Below are 23,402 nucleotides of genomic sequence, written 5' to 3'. Positions count from 1 at the left end.
CGATTATATTCACGGTGGTTTGTGCGTATATTACGATACATCGTCTACGGACGAACGAACAAACTTTTGCCTGCAAAAGTCCAAAAGTACCTTGCAATATACGTACCTGACCCTCGAGATCGCGGTAATTGCGTGCGAATTTCGCGACGTCGGCGCGTCGGCTGCTTTTTATTACCGGTCGTTAGTGTAATTAGATCCTTGCTGTTCACGAACGAGAGCCGCGGGCTGGATGTAATCGTGAATTTATACGTACAACGAAAAGACACGCGGCGCGAATCAAAGAGATTATCTATCTTATTTTCCCCCCAGGGGGACGAGTTCGTGTTTTCCAGAAAAAAAAAATTTCTAAAGACTCATCACTATAGTATGTATATTCTTGAAAAAAAAAAAAAATTAAATAAACTCCATCCCTTGAGATAATTATTATGTAATAGAAAAATATTACAAAGATTTAGTTTTGATACAATAAATATACCTACTCCAGTATCAATTCGCAGATTAGGGAAATATAAGAAAGCCTTTTCCTCGAGGGGAAAAGAAACGTAGCCTAACGTGTCAATCCGAGAATGACAAGAGGTGGTGACGACTAAGAGAGTTTTTGTATTGCGGATGTGTTGATATCGATCATAACAATTTATGCGGTCGAACGTTGAACACGAGCAAGTGCGGTGGCTGTAGGCGCGGAGTGTCATTTTTTTCCCTTTTCAATATCGCCGTTCGAGAGATAAAGCGAGATTCAATTTCCTGTCTCTGTTCTTCTCTTCCTTTCTCTCGTCTCGTCTCTCCTTCTCGCGCCACGATCTGTGAACGACGAAGACAGCGCGGTCTGAAATTCCTGTGACGAACAGATATCGTTCCCGACTACGCGAGAGAGGGTGGAGTTGAGATAACTTCGAACACGTGGAAAGATCTCGAGGGTTCATGGAGTACTATGCGACTTATATCAGGGATTTGGTATGTACTTATGTACGTGCGTGCATGTGCGCGCTTCGCGAGAGGAAGGGGGAATCGGACGATTAGGTGACTAACCCTCTGTTTGCACGACGAAGTATTCCGATAACAGTGGGTTCCCCTTGTGAACGGTATCTCTACTATCTCTGCGCTTCGTTTATTGATACAGGACAATTAACCGTCTGCTATCGATGCGTGACGGACGTCTTATTGAAGCTCGCTTGTGATTATTGTAACACAGCGAGGTTATAATAGCTCTTCGGCTTTGTCATTTAAATTCAATTATCATAAAGTATACGTTAGACAAACAGCTTCGTAATAAATTCGTAAAGGATTCCACTCCATTTCGCTATCCATTTCATGGAAGGCTTTTAAAACTATTTATTTTAATTACATTTTTCTTTATTTTTAAAACATTTATATATATATGGCAAGATATAAATATTTTGTTCTTATATTTTCAAGGAAATCGCTATTGAAACAAGTAGATAAAAGTCCGTTAATATAAATTATGTATGATTTCAGATTAAAAATATTCTTACGAAGATAATAAAATTTCGCTACGATGTGTCACATTACTTGTCTATTTGATTTTTCGAAAAATGCTATTGAATATTAAGGAAATATTGAAGGAAATTATATTCTAAGTCATTCATTCCTTTAATATCAAAATCTAATTTTTAAAATCGCATCCTCAATATTAAATGAGAGATCGATACGTCAATCTACCAGTCGCGACGACAAAAAGAAATGACAGTTGAAAATTATTATTTCCATTGTTATCGTAAGATTGCGCATTTTCTCAAAGTTTTCGCTTCTTACGTCTGCATCTGTAACTTCGCCAAGTATCTGTCGTTAAGAACCTCGGTGCACCTCACGGTGACCAGATCGTATTCGACAAAAAGCCGTGTAGTAAACGTATTTAACTGCGCGTGCGAAAGTTCCGATTGGATGGCAACGCAACAACAACGTATATACTAATGTTGCGACCGAAGGTAATCGTCTCTCGATGTAGAATCTCGTTAAGCCGCGTAGAAAAACTTACAAGCACCGTTCAAATTCGCCGCTCGCAAACCTCGTAGTACTAGAAACGCAAGAATGTAATATCTCCACGTGTAAGTTTAACGCGCGACGCGTCCAACGACCTGCTAGTAAACCTTAAGACTGTAAGTTGGAGATGCGCGAGATTTCCGCGTCGCCTTAGGGAATAAAATCAAATAACACGCACACACATACGCCGATAAATAATAATATTATTATTTTTATCAGAGGCGGCAGGATCTTCGCGTCTAGAATACTTATGAGGGTTATTACTGACGCTAGTCATACGCACTTCGTCGTAATTACCAGTACGTCAGCGTGTTCAATAATCCTTCTCGAATCACATAAATGAGGGAAGTATTCTCATTTCTCGTTTAACGTCCGCCTCGTGAACGGCTTAATAAGTATTATACTTGAGTAGTTACACGGAAGAAGCATTTCACGACTTCTTTTTATCGTTTCATCAATACAATAAATATAACAAAATGATAGAAATAATTCTGAATTTTCAGCATGTAATCTATTTCTATGTTCTAGCATTATTGCAAAGTTTCATAAGTGTACAGATCAGACCATCGTCTAAAAAACATCCGAGGTAGTTGGAGAGGCTACATTACAGTCTCATTATTCCCTTTATCCGCGAAAAGATATTTGTAGCGACGAAATCGTCTCATCTCACGAGCGCAGGTACTTTCGCGCGTTTACACCGCCGAGTACAAAGTGTTTTCTGTAGCTATAAAAGAGTGAGAAAGAAGGATGTGAGTAAAGGAAAAGGCGAAACAGACAAGATCTACTCTTTCTCTTGTCTCTTCTTGCTATTTCCTTCTTCACAGTGCACGTAATCCTGTCGTTGGAATATCTAAACCATCTCTCTCTCCGACGCGCTCTCGCCGTCTTACTCGCGCTTCGCGTATTTTTTGTTTATGACGTTTCGTGAGAGTCTTGTGTGCAGGGCGCCGCTCTAGCCGAAGCTTACATCGCGGATTTCCCGTCCAAAAATAAAGAAAAGATGAAAGCTAATGCCGCTAAAGCTGTTCCTTTCGGACGAGACCGTGTAAGCTGTCAAACGTGCACGTGTGCGGGAAAAACAGCAGGAAAGAAAGAGAACGACGGGCGTCTCTGTTTAATTTAATTCGCGTCTGTAAAATTCTTTGTACACGGATTGGGAATTAAAGTTCGCACGAGTTCCTCAAATCCGATTAAAGCAACGATTAAAAGAGAGTAAAGAGCTCACGCGACGGGTTTAGGTTAAACGGCCGAAAACTCATCACTCTTCGTTGTAATACCCGGCCAAGCCGCTACGCGTTCGACGTTACGCGATTACAACGTGAAAGTGACTTACAACGTGAAGAAGTTACACAAACTATTCCATCCGCGCCCGCAAATCGATCGTAGGCGGGCTAGTCTTTCTCTTCTAGCCACCGATTTGCACCAACACTTCGCTCGTGCGACTTCATTCGAGCTTCTTCGGAATTTCGCAACAAAGTTCCCACTTTTGTGCGCACGCCCGCAACGATTGCGAGGCAAACTTGGCTCGTGTCTTCGCGCGCACCACGCGTCTTCTCGAACCCTTTATCCGTCCTTCTCCGTCCCCTCTATGTCCATGAACGAGTTGGTGCAGTCTCGCGCGCGCTTTTTACCCTCGAGACGAGAGAACTTCCAGAGTATCGACTGACGCGAGAAGGAAAAAAAAAAAGAAAAAAAAGTAACTGGAAGAGAGCAGCGTAATGCAGAGAGTAAAAATTAATCGATTTCTTCCCCCCTTCTCTTTCCCGGTGCTTTTTTGCCGCGACATCGCGTCGCCTGGTGTCGCGTCGCGTTCGCGAGTACCGGGACTCGTCAAAAGTTGCCCCCTTCTATCTGCGCGTCGGCGGAAATCAGAAGGAAAACTTGGGGAATAATTTCCAAGAGTCTAGCAAAAGGGTTATACGCCCCGGCTCTTTCAGCTCGGTGTAGCTCGAGCGGGATACGCGCGCGCGAGCCTTTTCAAAGGGAAATAATTCGACCGCCTCGTGTACGAAAGCTCTCGCTGATTCCGATGGTATAACTTCGCAAGGCTCTCCCCAAAGGCAATGTCTCGGCATTCATGCTGACCCCCGGGACCGCAGGAATGCGCGGCCTCGAATACCATGCGCTGGATGAGTCTTAGCTGCGGTCGCTCATTACATAGCCTTAGCGGAAGCGATAGCGAACGGCAAAGACAGAGAGAGAGAGACAGTGCGGCTGTAACGCGGAATCGGACGACCGGTAGCGGATGTAGTTGACTCTCTCGTGGAGCTTTTAATCTCGAAAATCTTTGAGACCTTCGTGCGACCAAAGGAAAACTTTCGCGGTCCGTCCGGCACTCATGACTGACCGAACGACCGCGCTTCGTTCTACCTACGCTTTTCCCTTTTCTCTTTACCTAGCTACTTCTGCAAACACACACACATACATACTGACAAATCTCTATGTAGTGCAAAGAGAGCATTGCCGCTCGAACTCCTTGAATTTACCGACGAATTAGGCATCTGTATGGGATAATCTGCCGAGAAAAAGTCGGTTATACGCGGGCGGCGAAAGAAAAACAAACCGGAAGAGATATGAAGTACCATCGCGTTAAAAAAAAAAAATATTTAACTTGATCCGCATTATTTCAGAAAGTAATTTAAATAGCGATAATAATTTAAATAATGAAAATATATATAAGTTAGTAAATAATTCGAAATCTCTCGCGCAATATCAATATTCAGTAAATGATATAAATGATTTTGTTGAACTCTGCGAAAGAAAACGAGTAGAGAATTGAAATAATCATATATTGAAATATCCATAAAATGAATAATATATATATTTATTCGAAGAAAAAAAGTTCATTTAATTTAATTGCAAATATGTATATTTAACAATAATTCATTTGTGAGCCAACATGTTCGTCCGATCACGAACGCGACGTCTAACTTGTTTTCTGCGAAAACTTTTCTTTATATAATTTGTTATAAATCGTTATCCCACACACACACAATGTTGTCTAGAGCGATCTTGGAGATAGTTTTCGGCCCGTCGCGACGTTCTCCTTTCCCTTAACATCGTTGGACATTACACGACTCGATTTTCTCGCGTCCCCTTTTCGTTTCGCTTTGACGGATGATTTTAAACATCGCCGCCGCTTCGCGTATTTACGATTATCGATAGCTGATTGATGATGATTAAACGCCTCGTCGTCGTCGCGATACCGTCATAATTGAAAGCGCTCGTTTAACTTATTAAATAAAGATTATTGGTATCTTGAGAGATGCATAGTTTGATACAACGGGACATAGTCGTACATAATTTCGCGCAACTTCATTACATGCGAAGCTATATAGAGAATTACACGTCAAATGTGCGTGTAAATTGGATCACCAGATCGGTTTGAGAAGCCTGTCGAAATTAATATCCGTTCCGTTAGTTAACAGAGATCCTATACGAAGGGCTTAGAATTCATGATCGCTTGGTGGCGTAGACACCTGCCCGCAAGTACAGATTAGATCAATGCGGTATGATGTGCTCAGATATAGTAGGCACACACATATATATATATACATATAGAGATCCTTAGCATGTGGGGAGAGTATACAGGATTTACGCGCTCAATCAACACGCTGCTTTATTCTACGAATAAGTTTCAATGCTCGCCTCTCATGCAACCGCCATCGATATATTTCTACAACAAAGACTGTTTGAGAAATCCGAGTATCTTATCTTTCGCTCGAGTCTCAAGTAACGATTACGCGTCAAGAAGTTCGTGTTATCTACACAATGTCCGCGTGCTTGCTCCGACTTGCATACCTCGCGACGGAAATCACGTCACACGCCATCCAAACACATCGTCGCACAAAGTAAGATTAGACGTTTGCCCAGGAGCTCTCGCGACAACAGTCGGTTTTCAGCGTTCACGGGAACGCGACAACACCACGACGAAATTAGTCGGTGATAACTTCGGAAACAAGTGTCGCACACAGAGAGAAAGGGAGAGAGAGTCGCTACCGGTTGCTACCAAAACTTGGCGCCGAATATTCGCGCGGTCGCGAAACCGACATTCCGCGAAACCGACACACGTGGGCACACGCATTCCATGGGAAGAACAGCGCATTACAAGGACAATAACCGCGTCTCGTCGTAATGAAAATTCCGCCATTGGCGCGACAGGAAAACAGACCGGCCGCAAATTCCCCAAAAAGTCTCCTTCCCTTCCGGAAAATGCTACGCTCGTAGAAAACGCTCGGGAAACGCGTAAGTTCTTCGAAAGCGCCGTGTGCGTACGTGTACGAGCGTGCGGCGCGTTGCTTTGCAAGCGGTCTCTTGCTTTATACACGCGCGAGAGAGCCGCCACGCACCGGCAATGCTCTCTCCTCCACACTCAACTTCTACACACGGACCCCGAGACCAGCCAACCGACCATTCCACATTCCATTCGACGGTTCTCTCTCTCTCTCTCTCCCCGGTACCATAATGAAGTCAGCCCCGGCGTTCTAAGCCCCGGTAATATCGCGTGGCAGGGCCTTCCCCGAGATAATATTGGTGATGTATGCTAACGGGCATTTCGTTGCCCGGGCATTACATTCGTTTTTACATTCCGCACTCGTCCGTTCTCTTTAAACGATTTACCGGAAAGGGAGAAGGAGGTCAGCGTCCCGTGAAAAAAAAAAATGCCGCAGTTTCCCTGAAAAATCTACCTCATGTAATATCGGTTACGTATACAGTATTTCTTCGTACGATAAGCAACGAACCACAAAGCATTGATTTTATCCTTATTCGACGAGAATTACGTCATAAATTAACCAGTTTAAATTTATATATAATAGCTGTTTGATGTTAACAAACCATAATTACTTAACCAAACTAGTAAACTATATAAACTAGTAAACCGTAATTAATTAAGTAAATTGTTTAAAAAAATTAGTGCTGAGATAATGTAATTCCCCCCCTCTCAAAAAAATAAAAATAAAGAAATGTGTTTTCTATAATTAATTCCGCATAAAGTTCGTATACTAGCATCTAATGCGTAAATTGCATATCATTAAACGAAGGTGTAATTGTGTGGGGGCTCCTCGGGTTAAGAGCAACATCCAGATGACCCCTGCCAAAAGCGCACGAGAAAGGTCACCATGTGCAAGATTTTTTCCCACGTTAAAAAAGAAGTAATTGAGTTTACTTGCTTGTATATAATTATATATTGTATATTATATAATTTGTATTATAAATAGCTGGTCGAGGGGCTCAGTGAAATAACGATTCCGGAAGTCACATTATTTAATGTGAACGATATATATATGCAAATTAATAGCAATCGATATTCTGATATAAAAATTGCACCGCCATCGCTTATCGATCGATACAAATAAATCACAATTAATTAAATATCATTATTATGAAGAAAAAAGCAGATAGTAAGAAGCACAGAAAAATGACGTTGCATTCTCCGTCATTCGATAATCTTTAATATAATAGTAAACATTTATTATTGTTTTACATGTATATTCAAAATATTGTACCAGCATGTAAAACTTTTATTCTAGAAGTCTCTCCTGGTTGGATATCGATAATATGGCAAACGAATTGGCGAATATTGCGTAATTTATCCCAATACGAAATACGAATTTCATGTCGTATGGAATTTCCTGTATACGATTATTCCACGAACATGCGTGCGAGCATGAATACGATGCAAAATGTATAACGCATATCTCTCTGTCATCGTCGCGAACAACGACACATTCGACGATGAGAAGGAAAAATCACGATACCACGTGGCATCGCTATCGCCTCGCTCATCCGTTTCCGCTTCCGCTCGCACGTCACGAGCCTGTCCTACCACAATCAAAATAAGCTGGGCTCGATGGAAATATTCCCATGGGAATATCGTCATAGATTGCTCATAATTCCTATATGATCGTAAATACCTAATAATAATCCCGCGGTCATCGAGACGCTCCGATATTTTTAGCACGCATATTTCGTTTCCGCGCTAATCGTCTCATGAAAATAACTAACTGACCTTTGTGATGCCTGAGATGGGAACGTCCGCAGCAAGGTTGTTCGAAATAAGCGTGTCCAGGGTGTGCGCCGGCGGGTCTGCCGGCAGAGCTAGAACCCACAAGCTGTCCTAGAACAGCTGCGAGAACAGCTGCCCTAACTATCGTCATGGCGTCCGGTAACAGCCTCTGCCTCAGCATGGTCACGAGGAAATCAAACACAATCTCACTTTTTTTTTCCAACGCTCTCGATTTTTTCTGATTCTCGCGATTCTACTTCCGCTACTTGCCCAACATTACGCGCACAACGATTTACTTTACTTCACTCGCGATAGTCCGGATTCCGCCTGCGATGTGCAAGGCGATTACAAAAAATCGCGCGGACCTCGATGCTGCTCTGACCTTGAACAGGAAGAGAGTTTCTCCCGGGTGTGTAGCGCGTGGTTTGTTGCCCTATGGCTGCTGGCAACGACAATGAGACGGCCGTATAAAGCGTCCCTCGCTCTCTCTTTCTCGTTTAATCGCCGTCCTTGTCGCACTCCTATACGGCAGGTAGACTCCGAGAAACTTGAGACCGCGTGCTGCTTCGTTCGGTTGCGTCTTTCTCCTCCCCTCCAAGGTTCGTCCACCTCTCCTTCCGCACCGTCTCGGAGGACAAAGGAAATTCTCTTTCTTCGTCTTTTACTTCTCGTGCACGGCCCGGTGCCCTTAAGCCATAGATAAGTTCTTAGAACGGCAGACGAGCAGCAATTCACGTCGATCGTGGCGAGCAGCAATTCACGTCGATCGTGGCGAGCAGCAATTCACGTCGATCGCGGACGCAGATTCCAACAACTTCTTATTTCCTATTGTTCCCCGATGTTATCTTTTACTTGATCGTTGGAACGATTACTTAAAGAGAGATTCAAGTCGAAGCGTCGCGAGTTTCTTTAGCAACTGAGGAAATCTTGATCAACTAAACATAAAGAACGAGACGCGCACGATGGTCACATCTGTTGCTCGAGTCGAGGCGGACGCGATTTCGGAATCGACGAGCTGCTTGTTTCCCTATCGCGCATACATCTTCGCGATAACCGGAACCGGATGATCGCAAACGCGACGTACTGGCGACACACGAGCGCATCCGTCACAACATGATCGAATCGCCGTTGTATCATAGACGAGTTTAAGTCGCGACGCTACGAACCGAACCGAAGTTGCCGCGACTGTTACGACGAACGACGCTTACACAAACCTCTCTCGTAGGAGGCCGCGGCACGACTGTTACCCTCTGACGCGCGTTGCCGCGTTCAGCCGCGCTCGGCGCCGCTCGGCCGTCGTCGGCTCCACTCGGCCGCGACCGCTACGAAGAGCGCACGACTCTAGTCTACAGTCCACGGCCCCGCTGGTGGCTCTCTTCGTTGCAATCCGAGATACTCGTTGATCGCCACGAAGAGGCGAGTAAACGTCAGCCCCTTCTCGTGACCCTGGCGCACGCATTTTTTTATGGTGGCTATGAAAAATTTTAGGCCGCGCGACAGCACGAAGGGGAGGTCGAATGGATGTTCCAAGTCGAACTTTACTGCACTTTCAAAGGCGTCTGAATTATGAAGAAGTTTCGCGCTTTTTTTTCTTTTTTTCTTTTTTTTTTCTTTTATTTCAGAACGTCAAACGAAACGCATCCGACAAAGCCGATAAAGCTCCCTCGATTCGCAACAAATCTTTCGATGGATCTCTCTCATGCGATTATCGAGATCCTCGTTCTATCGATGAACGTACGCGAAATGCTGATGAAAATCATGTCAGATTTGCAACATTCGAATATACAAAGAGATGGAGAAATTGAAATTGATACATATATTAAAGCTCTCTATATAAATATATGGTGCTTTCCATTTACATCAAAGCTCAGATAAATTTCACTTTTGTCTTTCTTTAACATGGATGTGGAAGAAAGACAGAAGTGAGATTTATCTGAGTTTTGATGTAAATGGAAAGCAACTATTATATATGTACTAAAATCTATATTAATTACTTATCTGTGCTATATTTTTAAAAGGATATTCTGTTATAAAATATTAAAGAAGATTAATAAAAAAAAAATTCGCTTTTGACAACTTAATGTCGATATTTTCTACTCATTTAAATATTTCCCTATACATACATTTTAACTTTTCTAAGGCTTGCATAAATCACATTAAATCCAATTTGCTATGAAATTATAGAATTCTGAAGAAATTATGAAAGATTAAAATGTAAGATCAATTTAATATAAGAAGAGAGGAATTTATATAGAGAGCTAAATTATTTGAATTGTGGGAAAAGAAATCTAACAATTCAGCCTTATGAGCATAATGTAACATTTTAAATTGATAGTTGACGCAAACGAACGCTAATTGAAGTAAAACGGTTAACAATTATTCCGACTAAATCATTCAGTTAGCGAAAATTCAGTTAGCGGTCTACTGAGTGCATGTAAATGTAATTACAATACACAAATGAAATCTTGTTATTCTAGGTGACTATTCATATTATTTGCGTATTTATGAATTGATCAGGACAAAAGATCTAGCAGACGCGATTATGCAAAACATTAATATTTTCTTTTATCGCGTACTATTCATACTCAATATCAACTTTCCTCAATAAAAACTTTCTTCGTGGAATGAAACAAATAATTACATAATTGTTCTGCGTCGAGTGCTTAAAAGTAGCAAAATTAATAAATAGTGCGACCGCCAATATCAAAATCAATTGTATAATTATATCACTTTGCCGTTTGTATTTCACGAAGAAAAAATTCACACAGATATACATTTATATTATAGTAAACAATTTCGTGAGATTGAGATACACGTTCGACCCTGCAGACGTCCGCTACTACATCACGCGCACCGATACATCCCGAAGGATGTCGCGAGAACGAAGTCAAGCGAGGTGTATGAATAAGTCGATATGCTAATACGAAAATCCTCGAAGTTAGCTGAGCCCAGGGGCTGGTTGAGAAAGTTGCGCAGCATCCAAGCCACGCTACAAAGTGTCTCTCTCTCTCTCTCTCGGTAACGCGGAAGGGGAGACAATTCTGTACCCCAGAGTAGAGTGTAGCGCAGTGGTACATACCGGGTATTACGACCATAGCGGGGCTACAGACCACTTCCTTTGTTGCTCGTGGTGAAGGTGCAGTCGACGGAGGTAAGGGAAGTCGTAAGAATTTTAGAACAAAGGGAAAACCAGTCGAGGAGCGGCGTAAAAGCGTGGCTTTTCTTAATTCCCTCTCTCTTTCGCGCGCGCACGGGCTCTCTTTCTCTCTTGTTCTGCTTGTGCTACGGAAAGACGATGGGTCGAGTGCCGCGACCAACAAATCCACCAGTCGCTCTATCCCATTTCATTGAAATAGTTTAGAATTGCATGAGGCCATTCGGTCTGGCCCTCTCTCGTCGTCGCGCCGCTTCTTACGACTGTCCTTATACAGTTCGGCGCGGTCCGAGGTGCTGTCTTTTTGGGAGAACGCGTACAGCAAGAGCGGGGCAAATCACCGGAAAAACCGTAAACTGCATCCCGGTGGTATCGTCGCGTTCAACGTTTGAAATATAAAGCGTCGGTGTGCGCGACACGAGCGGGATGTGTCTGCAAAAATCGTGCCTGTTGTGTGGAACACTCCAAGGTAAGAACTCCTCTCCGCAATAAATGCGCTGAAGAAATTGCGAAATGTCTGATGCGTTCTACGGAAAATTCTATAAAGTCTCGGGCGAATCCTATGTCTATTCGCTTACGATATCGGGATTGCACATTTTGCTCATTTTTTGTCATATGTCTAATATATAGAAAAAAAAAGAGTAAGAATACAGCCGAAAGGACATTTCACAGAAAATGATGTTTCTATATCGGAAAGCGATCAGTTATGTGCAATACGATGTTACTTCGCGAACAGCATGATCCTTCGTTAGTTCCACTTCAATAGTAGCAAGCGTCTGAACCATCGTAAGATGCGAGACGGCTTCGTGCGATATTAAATATTCAAAGACGTCAAATCGAGTCCACATTATCCTCTTATTCCGCGAAGGTGGTTCGCGCGCCTTTGAAGCTTCCGCGCTTCGTTGCATCTGAGTCGCGAATTGACGGATCCTTTTTTCGTACGAACGAATCGAAAATATTTGTCGACACGCGGATCAACAAAACCCGTGTCATCGTATAGCGTTATCTCGCGTATTTCGCAATTTTCTACAGATTTCTGCCTCTTCATAGTCATATCCTTTCATCCTCACTCGTGTACGAAAATACGGCATAATATATATAATATCAAAGTATTGTCGCGATATATAAAATAGCAGGTAAAAATATATGGGAAATTAATAAATTGCGTTAAACTCGAAAAAGATCCAATCTAATATACGCAAATTTTATGCCAAAAATATTCGCGTGACGGAGAGAGATGACAATATATTATAGTTATAAACTTTCACGCTTACGGAATAATCGCCATAATTACCGTCAAATATGCCTTGGCGAGGGTCCATCCATCGTGTTCATCCATATTGCACGCAAAGCCCTAAACAGCGTTATAATTGCCTAGCTGTCTCGTTATTATTATTCAGTATTTCCTTCCGCTGAGAGACACGACAAGAGCGGCTGTAGCCTGGTATAATCGAGACTTGCAAACACACACATACACACCTGCGTGTTTTCTTATAACGCGAAATATCGTTCCTTTCTTTTTCGGTATCTTCCTCTCCCTTTTCGAAAGGTTCATCCGCGCGCCGGCAATCCACTAAATTATACTTAATATCTATGCGATACGGCTCTCACTTATCTCTCATCCGAAACACATGGTAGGCATCGAGATCTCATCGTCTCGTTTAAGAAGGGGAAAGCGAAACTTGTAGTCCGTTGCCTTCTCCATATGGGATCCGGGCAACATCTCACTTAGCCGTAAGAATTCGCGCGCGCGCGAGTATATTCTTTTGTTCCGCTAAAGCCGCTTAACTGCGGCTTTATATCTCAGTATAAAACAGCGAGGGAAAACGTCAAAGAAAAATGTTGAATTTACAAAGACTACGCTACGCGTGCACGGTTCCGCTGATTCCGATCCAAAAGGAGGCATTAAACTTCGATGTAACGTAAATGGGTTTTCACGTTATATATAGTATATGATTTAAAAGAGTATTTTGAATGATGGTTAAATATCTATATAAGTTTCAAAGCAGCCGATTGAAAAAATAAACACACATGGATTTTGCACAGATGTGCAAGAAATATTCTCCTATGATAAGAATAGAATTTAATAATCGTTTTTAAATTATTTAGAAGCGATGCTGCAAAATAGCTGTAATTAATAATGTCTAATGGATTTCTCATCCATGAGAATAAACTCGACTTCGAATCTTGCATGTGTTCAACTTCAACCGATTTCTTGGTCGATTATAAAGCTCGGAATAATTCTCGCATTCTCGCCCAATTATTCTCGAAATTTAGATCGCCGCACTTTGTCCTAATCCATGTTTAATCGGTTAAAGCGACTTGGATAAATGGCTGCGATGCAGGAGCATTCATATTGCTAAGAAATAAAACTCAGAAGAATATAAATAGCAGAGAAATATGATATGTCTCGTCATCGTGTAAAAAGTTTTACTCTTTCCAGAGCGCACTGTTATTGTATTCTAAAAACTCGTAATTTCGAAGTGGACATAATAATATTATGGACAAAATATTATATCATTTTATAAACGAATGTTTTAAACAATTATAGTTAATGTTCAAAGAAATAATCAAAATTAATCAAGAGGAATAAAAAATATTATATACGCAATTTATTTTGTTTAGTGTGCATCGAATAGTTTTTGCTCCAATTAATTGATATATGCGTAACTTGTCAATAGTAGATCCACTGTTCTTTCAGAAGATTCTTCGCAAACGGCGCTGCAGGAAACAAGGCGTCGTTCATGCTCGCTAATTTTAGTACGGAGCGTACTAATGTGCGTCTGCGGTCGATTAGAACGCACTGTTGCGTCGGTCAGTCCGAGTACTAAAACGCGTCTCGCACAGTCCGCATTCCGTTCTGATTCACAGAATACTCTAGTCAGGTAAATCGTCTTTGACAAAGTACCTCTCTAGCACGACGGGTGTTGCACGGAAGGTGAATACGGAAGAAGAGAAGACGAAGGGAGAGAAGAGAGACTACGCGAAGGTAGACAGAGAACGGCGCGGCGGGGAGAATCTCTGTATAGGGTGTGATCATCAAAGTGACCCATACCCCCGTTAAACGGCTCACGTCTCGATCACAGACAAGCCCGAGCAATGCCGCCGAGTGATACCAAGGGCTGCGTCGGCCGAGGGTGTCACGGTGGATTTAATTAATGCAATTTAGCATCCATCCATCATCTCTCGCGTTTTTGCTTTAACGAGGGCTGCCTGCTACCGTCGGCGTCGCCGTTGCTGTTGCTACCGTTGCGCCATCACTGGTGCTATACTAGGTCTACGTGGCACTTTGATGACGAGCAAGCCTCTCGATTATATCGACACCTGGACCGCCACCCCCTGGCGGAGCCCTTCTTCCCGCCTCGACCTCCGTCTCGCATCGTGGAACCGAGGCTTTACGGTCACCCAGCCGCATTAAACTGCGCCGTACAAGCAACGCGTTAAGCTCGACGCGTCCGTGTGTAGGACGTTCATCAGTGTACGATTATGTGTGGTAGTGTGCGAGCCAGCTGCGACCGATACGTCGCCCGGTATCGGGGCAATAGACATCGGCGCGGTGAGTAATAATAGTGCAAAAAGAGAAGAACGTGGGGCGCACAAAGGCGTTGGCGCCCGTTTTCGTGTAGTCCACTCTCTCACGTCTTGTTAGCAACCGCTGCAAACAGGCGCCTGTCGTGTCCCGTTATCCGAGCGACATCGTGTGCCGCATTTAAGTGAGATGTATCACGCGTCGACGGCACAAAGCCGTTCATTTTATAGCTGCTCTTGTGTCCGCCTCTTGTGGCCTCAGACGAACAGATTTGCTTGACATCCGCAAAAAGAATTGAATCGCACACGAAGAACGAATTAATATCAAGCTTTCGTCAATCAGCATCGTACACTTGAATTTACAAATATCGCTACATTCAGCGACATAAGTCTTTGCTAATATTTCACGATCGATGTACTTTAGATTGTTTCATATTAATGTAACAATCTATGAATAAATTGTAATTATGATCAAAATTACGACATACATTTTAATAAATTGAAATGGAGCGTTATAATCGCGTTTATTTATTAACGTTTTGCAACATTATCGAAGCGTATATACGTAGCGAAGACCGATCGAATTAGGATTGAAACGTCAGGAGAAGATCCTATAACATGCCGCTCGTTTCTACAGAATTGGAAGAGAGAAATAGAAGCGCGGACGTGTAATCGCGCGAAGGTAGTATCCGCTCGACTAAAATAGCTTTCGATAAGAATATTCGAGAGAATCTTCTCTTCCGGACCGCGCTTCTACAATCGTGGAAATCGTCGCGATTTCAGGTGGTGGTCTCAGCGTTAAGCGAGTGCTTAAACACCGCTGCTGCAAGGAGCCGCGAACCCACCCTATTATAGGGCAAATCCGTTCTGCGGTTGCCAGCGCAAATATAATAGAAATTATATTGAGAGAGTACATGACATGTATACGGTAACGTTAATAAAACTTTTCATAGTAGAAAATGGCTTTTCCGATTTCATCACCGAAAAGTCTTAAATTAGAAATATTATCCATCACATTTTTATCAATATCGTTCTTCTCATTCTTATAATTTATAATTACATTTTAATACATTAGTAGTAGATACTCCATTATAATAATATAATGTAGGTTTAATAAAATATTTTTAATTCAATAACTGATGTATTAAACTAATATTAAATAATTTATAACAGATATCAGTCGTTTAATAGCACGCTTATATTAGATTAAACATCATAAATGTTGCAAGAAGATAATATGGGTTGGAAAGAACAGGATCATAATGATGAAAAAGTATAGTTAGAATCGAACTTAGCGAGTACCGCGCGTATAAGATTACATAGTAGACGCACAAATGGTTTTAGTTCTGAAATGGCAGTGGTATTATTTCGAGTTTAACGATCTCATACAAAACGGAACTTTTACGCGACCAAGCAGATTATTATATCTGTATTGAGCGCAAAGGCGCACCTGTACCCGTATTCGTGTCGTTTAAGATTCCTCTTCTCATAAGATGCTTACGAGAAACAAGTCACGATCCGTTTCACGGTAATTCTCACGTACCGATTCTAATCCACAGAATCCGTTCGATCGCAACCAATCGTGTCGTAATAGATCCGCCAAGTCGTTGATAGATACGCGAGATTGGACGGTGCAATTGTGCGACAGTTAAACGATTCAGCGTGTGTATCTAGGCGTGTCGGGGGAAAAAAAAAAAAAAAAAAAACGAGAACGCCACGTATTTCGCGAGCGAGTCGTTACGCGGGTCACGCGCGTGATAGTAACTTCGATCGACATTGAAATATTAGCCGCGTTAGTTCTATATAAATGGATCTCGCCCAGGAAGCGGCCTGTCACGACAATATGTCGCGGCGATGTGAAATCCTCATATCGACGTTTATCTTCCGTCAGGTGAGAATAATGTATACGTGGAGCCGCGAGAGTTTCGAATTAACCGAATGGGCTACGACCGATATTAGATAGCGCGTCCGATCCGCCCGCATTTAGGTATTAATAATGATTATCGCGGTGAACGCACAGTCTGTCGCTCATGATCGACGTATGATATTTTTTTGTTATTTTTCACGGATATGCGACACGACCGGGCGATCAGCGAAATAGTCGAACGCATAATTACGTTAACGAGCGTTGCTTGCGCCGCAAATTAACTCGCGCTTACCGTCCGCAGACTTTTCGCGAGCAGACGCGCGGCGATCGCGCCCGATGAATGCGGCTTAATTGGTGGGCGAGGCCTCTAATTATATAGCTGATTGTCAATGCCGTCCATCGGTGAGCCGCCATCTGCATTACCAGTGATTACCGCGGTGTGACGTTCGCTCGAAACGATCGTGGACGCGTCCCCAGTTCGCTGCTCGCACTCTCCTGTCCCTGATCTCGCCCCCCGACCAATTCGGCCTGATTATACATTCCGTTTTGGGGGTATTCGGGCAGTAGTGCATTTTTCACGAGCAGTTAACTGAAGTAATTAGTCATTGGACAGCAAGCAGCCGGAATAAACGGTCCATCCTGGAGAGCATTTTGTGGCGCGCGGACGCGATCGATACGTCCCGCCGGTACGGAACTTTGGGGCTTTAGAACTGTCAATTGAATGTCGAATACAGGTCGGAGTATCGAGTGGCCGACAAGAAAGATCGATGCGTCCGTAATCCCAATACGCTTAAAACATATCAATAAAATAGTGATTACTCTTATTGGAAGATTCGTCAGGGAAACTTTCGATTCGCGTCGCGCTCTTTTAAGCTCTGGCAATAATACTTTGCGCTTCCTAATGCTCTCCTGTCCAGCACCGAGTTTTATGTGTGCAAAGATGATACATCAAAGAGCGTATCCCTTATAGTTGAGAGTATTCGATACATTGAATTTTTAACGACATAGGGGGTGCGGAAATAAAATAAAATGTTTACGGCCGAACGCTTTCGACCGCACACTGTGCGAAGTAATATCATCCCTATTGGTATTTAGATCGTGGCGTTGCGAACGGTTACCAAAGCCGCGGACCAGCAGGCGCATTTCGATATCGTACTAGTGGCGTTATTAATTCCCAGTGGTTCCATCGTATATGCACGCTCGGGACGATTGCCGTTAATCGTGTCTGCGGGCCGGTTAATCGCTCAGGTTGAGATGCTTGATTAAAGTGAAGCGGATAGGCGGCGATAATTATCGCAACATTCGATACAGCGTTCTTGTAAATCATCATTCTAGCGATTTACGCACATTGTGTCTTACGTGAAATATATTCTCCAGCTATAAATACCTGCGAACGTATTACGCATCCTTTATAATCGCGAGGGTTGAAAGACAATTTTGCTCCGAATATCTTCGCTCGCCGAATCTGTCGCTGATACTCGAACCGGAATAACGCGGTCCCTTTCCGATGTTTCGATTCCGGAACAATAACTCGACATTATACAAATCAAACGAGCGTTGATATTCATGAACCCGAAGCCGGAGGGTGAAGGTATAATTGCATTACGCGTACACCCTAAAATACGACGGCGGGGAGATGGAATGGATTCCGTGTCCCTACGCTGGTAGAGCTCAATTCCCATCGAATTTTCTCTCGTATAATCGTCCGCGTTTCACGCATTTCCACCTCCAACTAGACGTTACGAAATAGACGAAGCGTTAACTGAAAAATGACAATGCAAAATCTGCCACACGTTTCTCCGGTATAGGCCTTTTTAAAAAAATATTGTTTTGTTATTTCCGAGATTTAGCTCTCGTGTGCTTCGTAAAAATAATATATATACATTATCGAAATTTTTGCAAAATTTACATGTAAATTCACAAATATTATTACTGTTTAATTTCAGCGTTTCCTCCGTTATTCGCGGTTGACCGTACCGTTCTCAAACGCACATACGATTACTCAACCACAGGCTCGATTGCATTCCACGTGATTATGGTCAACAATAATGTTGCGGACGTCCGTAATAATGATATGCGTCATGCGTAGGCGGACACGATGCGTTTGTGCGAAATGCGCAGGAACACACACGCGAGCGATAGCGAATTTGCAGAAGGAAGAAACGAACGGTGGACAAAACGAGAAGAACCACGAGTGAACAGAATAGACGACAGGTACGCCTTTCAGTTTTGTGCGGCGAGGGGAAATTGAAACAGCTAACCACGTTGGCGTTGACGAGGGTGAAGGGAAGAGAAGAGGCTGTGCGCACATAGCGAAAAGAGGCGACTATCGGGGTGCGAACGATAGGGAGGGTGCGAACGAAAGAGAAAGAGGGAGAAAGAGAAGGGGAAGAGATAAAGAGAACGAGAGAGCGCTGGTACCACGCGGGAGAGATTCAATCAAACGAACGCATATAAATGAGTCGTTTCAGGGTAAAACTGAATTATACGCCGGCGCTTCTATATCCACACGCGTGCATCGCGCGTGTACGTATACGCGCTCTCTCACACGCGGATTTCCGGATCACAGTCGCTGTCGCGAACGAACCATGGAGAGCGTTGTATATACTGGCGAATATCCGGGAATGTGCTCTCGCCGGCGGACCCTTATTCGAAAAGATTCGTTTGGATAACGCGACGATTCAATGGCACAATCGAAAGGTCGAAGCGGTCGTAGAAGAGTTGAATAAAAACAAGCAATGTGGGTCGATGACGAAAAAAGATGGCATCAGTTTGGTTGGGAAGATTTGGGAAATGGCTTGATATTAACTCTAACCGATTTATATATATGCTGAATATATATGTATATAGTACAATCGAGATTTTTCTAAACGAATTTGTTACTCGATGTTCTATGTAAAAAGAAGGTAATTTTTCAATCACTGTAACATGGAAAGGGAGACCAAGATATTCAACTGCAGGAACACGAAAAGAAAACCTTTCCCATGCGGGAATATTTTCAGAACTAAAGATGGATACGTGTATATAGCGGGGAGTCTGTCGTATCTGTTCTTCGCAAAAATCACGCGCGACAAATCTTTTCTTCTGAAAAGTTATTCCGCAACGAACAATAAAGAGCTCGACAAGAAATAACGTCCGTCGCGGAGAAGTGGACGGTTTCGTAGCATGAGTGACAGCGAAACGAGAGGGATGTGGAGAGAATAGCGGAGAGCGAGAGTCCTGAGAGATATAAAAGGAAAAAAAAAGGGAGGGAGAGAACTGGCGGACCGCGGTAGGAAATTAAATAACCAAACTTTTCCACAAGGATCCCCGGGGTTACTTTGGAAGCCAACGCCAGGAAGAGCAATGGCAATGGCGGTGAAGTGACTGGAAAGAATCAAAAGAACAAACGGTAGCTAGGACGAGAGCGGTGAGGAAGCGGGAAGAGAAGGGAAGAAAGGTGGCGGTCGCAGAGGGATACAAGAGGGGAACGAGCGAGCGACGAAGGCTGCAAGAAGTGCAAGATAAACGTGCCCCGGTCCGCCATTCCGTGTCCCTCTTTGTCCTATCGCCAACCCTAGCGTCGCTTCAACGAATTTTCGAACTTTTCGTCGTCCTCCTCGTCCGCCATACCGTTATTCTTGTCGGTCTTACTAGCCTGCATCGCGCGCGTCGTCACGCGGGAGCGACGAGGAAAAGTTCGCCCGAAATCTTTCTCTGCGTTCCTCTTTTCGCCGGAGAGCCCGTGCCAAGTTTCTTCATTATGCCAATGACCCGTTGTGTCGTATCACGTATAGAAAACTACGGCACAAAATGTAGACTACATCGCTGGCCCGTTGACCCGTTCACTATAATGATTATTATAAGATCGCTCGCTGGCTAACCATTTAACTCTGCGTATTGATTTTTTTCTTCACTCATTTCTTAAATAAGAATGTACGAATAAGCAGAAGTTTTAATATAGTCTCATTAAGAGTTTTCTCATTAAGAGTTTTAAAATTATGATTTATACATATATTTCGACATACATTTGAGTACGATAAACTCACCGTATAAAAATAGTCCTGCACATTATGCTTTATTTATACTATTATATGATTCCGAATGATTAAATATGTATCTCGTTTAAATTCCTTAAGGTCGATATATATAGCGCAATATGATAATGACTTTTTTATGGTATATCGAAAAGCAAGGTTTTTTTCAATTCAAGTCGATCACTCCAATATATCATATTTAAATCATATTCAAACATTCGATATAATCAAAAACATGATTGTTGAGACAAATCGATCAAGCTTAATAGCGTATCGTCGATGATCGACTAACATAATAAAGGTACACAAGCTACTTTGCAACCCTGTAGATACTGATAATTGAACCACGCTTTCACAACACGAATTATAGTTCGATCCTCTGGCTCTTACCCTATCTAATCTGGGAACCGAGGTGTCCAGAATAGCTCGAAGTAATGAGACAATCTAGAAACGCAATTTGGCTTAACGACGAGACAACAGTAAAATTACATGATTAAATCTCATCGGAAAGCTCTAGCTATGTCTAAAAATCCTAATAATTATATAATTATATAATATATTATATCAGTTATGAAATTGGGAAGATCTTTGTTCCACTGTGAAATACAAACTTAAACATGTTAAGAGAACGAAAAAATATTATATTTGAAATTCCTTACTATATAAAATAATATAAAATGTAACGTATCGATCGCAATATTATGGCATATAAATATAATTCGAGTTATGCAGTTCGATATATTTCTTTGTTAAATCGATAGGATTTCACGAGTACGTTATCTTAATATTGTTACATCGTTTGAGAGCAAGCGTATAAAATGTGGATCACAAATAACACGAAATTGAGTTGCCGACACGTGAGAATGTACATGGTAAAACGGTATCGGGTCGGACCCGTCACCGACGACCCCTTCATCGATGCTGAAAGGAGCTGCTGTGACCATGTAGAGTCGAAGAATGAAGACCTCAACAAATGCCGAGATTTGGTTGCCTCGGATGATGGATGTGATCTGGCCCGGAGGGGAAAACAGCTTTTCAGCGAATAAAAAGAGCGAAAGGACGGTACAAGAGAAAGAAAGAAAAAGAGAGTGTACAGAATAACGAAAAGACGACACAGACGATAGGAATCGACATAGGAAGTACATGCACAGAAGATTGATAAAAAAATAAGAAAAAAAGATTGACGCTATGTCGCTAGAGAGATTGCGCAAAATTGCGAAAGACGGAGAACCTCTGCGAAAAAGAGATTCCGTCTCACGTCATCAGAAAGAGGTACGCTACGCTGTCGACGGATGAATGCAATTTTTCATGGGTGCTATGGAGGCCGGAAGTCTGCCGGAAGCCGGAAGCAGGATCGGCGAATCCGCGAAACGCGCGCGAGAGAAACAAAGCTTCGGCCGGACGTGCGTATATTTGCGCGAGCAAAAAAAGCGCGGCCTTATCTCACTCACGACGGAGAGAGATTAATGCTCTTTGATGAATCGCGACGTCACTCCTCGCTGTCGCGTATAATTGTGGCTATTCTTCACTCTTTATACGAGTAATATCTACGCCATACCTCTGCGCGCGATAAAACGTACTAGATAATCCGATTTTGCCACGATGACTAAACGATGATAATGCATTGATCATTCAATGCAATTGCGATATCGATTTATCTATTTCAAAAATATAAGGCAGTAAAAAATTCATCTACATGTAGTGTTCATCCCTTCTTCTTACGAGTCTCTCTACACTTCTTCGCATGACGCAAATAAAGTTTTAACAAGATTTAAATCATGACCTTTCTCAAAAGAAAGTATATTGTTACCGGGAAGATAGGAAAGAAAGATATATGTATAAAAGAAGTATATAATACGATGACGCGAATGGTCACCAGGAAGACGACAGATATAGGTTCTGACCCCGATGAAGAAAGTATAAAAGTAGAGAAGGAATAGGCGCAATAACATAGGTATTACATCAAAGGCTACATCATCGGAAGCGGAAGTGAGGTGATGCTTATTCAGTCGGAAGTTACAACTGAATCTCACAGAAGGTAAAGAGAGAAGGAAAAAAGGGAAGGAGAGGGAGAGAGAGAGAGAGAAATGGAAAAAGATAACCCGCTATGCTTGTGAGCAGAAAACTAAAGAGGAAACAACAAAAAGAGGAGAAGGAGGATCTATCGGCCGGAAAGCGTAGATACTCTATCTATGCTACCTACTGCGACCGCGATAGATAACTCTTTAGAAAACTCGGTAAAACCGCTTTAGCCTGAGCGCTGGTCACTTATATAACGGGAGAATCCGCAATTTTATCCCCCCAATCAATTTCATACCGAAAGCTCCTAATTATCATCGTTGCGGTATCATAGATAAACTCTAAAGCTACGCAAATGATTACTTTAGCGCATTATTCCTTAGACAGGAATGAGAAATTGATATTCGTGTCCAATAATGTTAATGTATCGAAAACTACTTCTCATCTATATTATATATAATAGATGAGAAGTAGTTTAGAGAAGTATATTATAGATGATATCTACACAGAGAGAATTTTCTCTTAAAATTTACCCTGAAAAGCATGGTAATCGTGGAACAATATGGTATAGAAAGAATTTTATGAGAAAATAATAATATCTATCACAATAAAATATAAAATATGTTTGATCAATTTTACTATGCAATTTAGTAAAATTAATCAAATATGTTTTATATTTTATTGTGATAGATATTATTTTTATTGTGATAAATATTAATCAGAGAAATTCTCAAAAAATTCGTTTTATATTGTCCCACGATTACCATGATTTTCAGGGTAAATTCTAAGAGAAAATTCTTTCAGTGTATA

At 42.3% G+C, this 23,402-nt stretch overlaps 1 protein-coding gene across 2 annotated transcripts in view; it reads right to left on the bottom strand.

The window, feature by feature from the left end:
* Positions 1–23,402, bottom strand: part of Sema2a (Semaphorin 2a) — a 190,023-nt gene that overhangs the window by 134,088 nt on the left and 32,533 nt on the right. The window contains exon 1 of one of the 2 annotated variants that reach the window (XM_083037280.1): positions 8,012–9,255. The exons of the other annotated variant lie outside the window; for it this stretch is intronic. Coding sequence (XP_082893406.1) covers positions 8,012–8,189 — 178 coding nt within the window. The 5' untranslated portion in view covers positions 8,190–9,255. Of the gene's footprint in view, positions 1–8,011; positions 9,256–23,402 lie in introns of those variants that run through there. 2 annotated transcript variants of the gene reach the window in all.

The sequence above is a fragment of the Prenolepis imparis genome, unplaced genomic scaffold (genome assembly GCF_030444845.1).
Source record: "Prenolepis imparis isolate NDT839.2.m4 unplaced genomic scaffold, iyPreImpa1.0 SCAF_4, whole genome shotgun sequence".
Classification (NCBI taxonomy): Eukaryota; Metazoa; Arthropoda; class Insecta; order Hymenoptera; family Formicidae; genus Prenolepis; species Prenolepis imparis.
The sequence above is the reverse complement of the archived record's forward strand: the minus strand, read 5'-3'. Positions and strand labels throughout refer to the sequence as shown.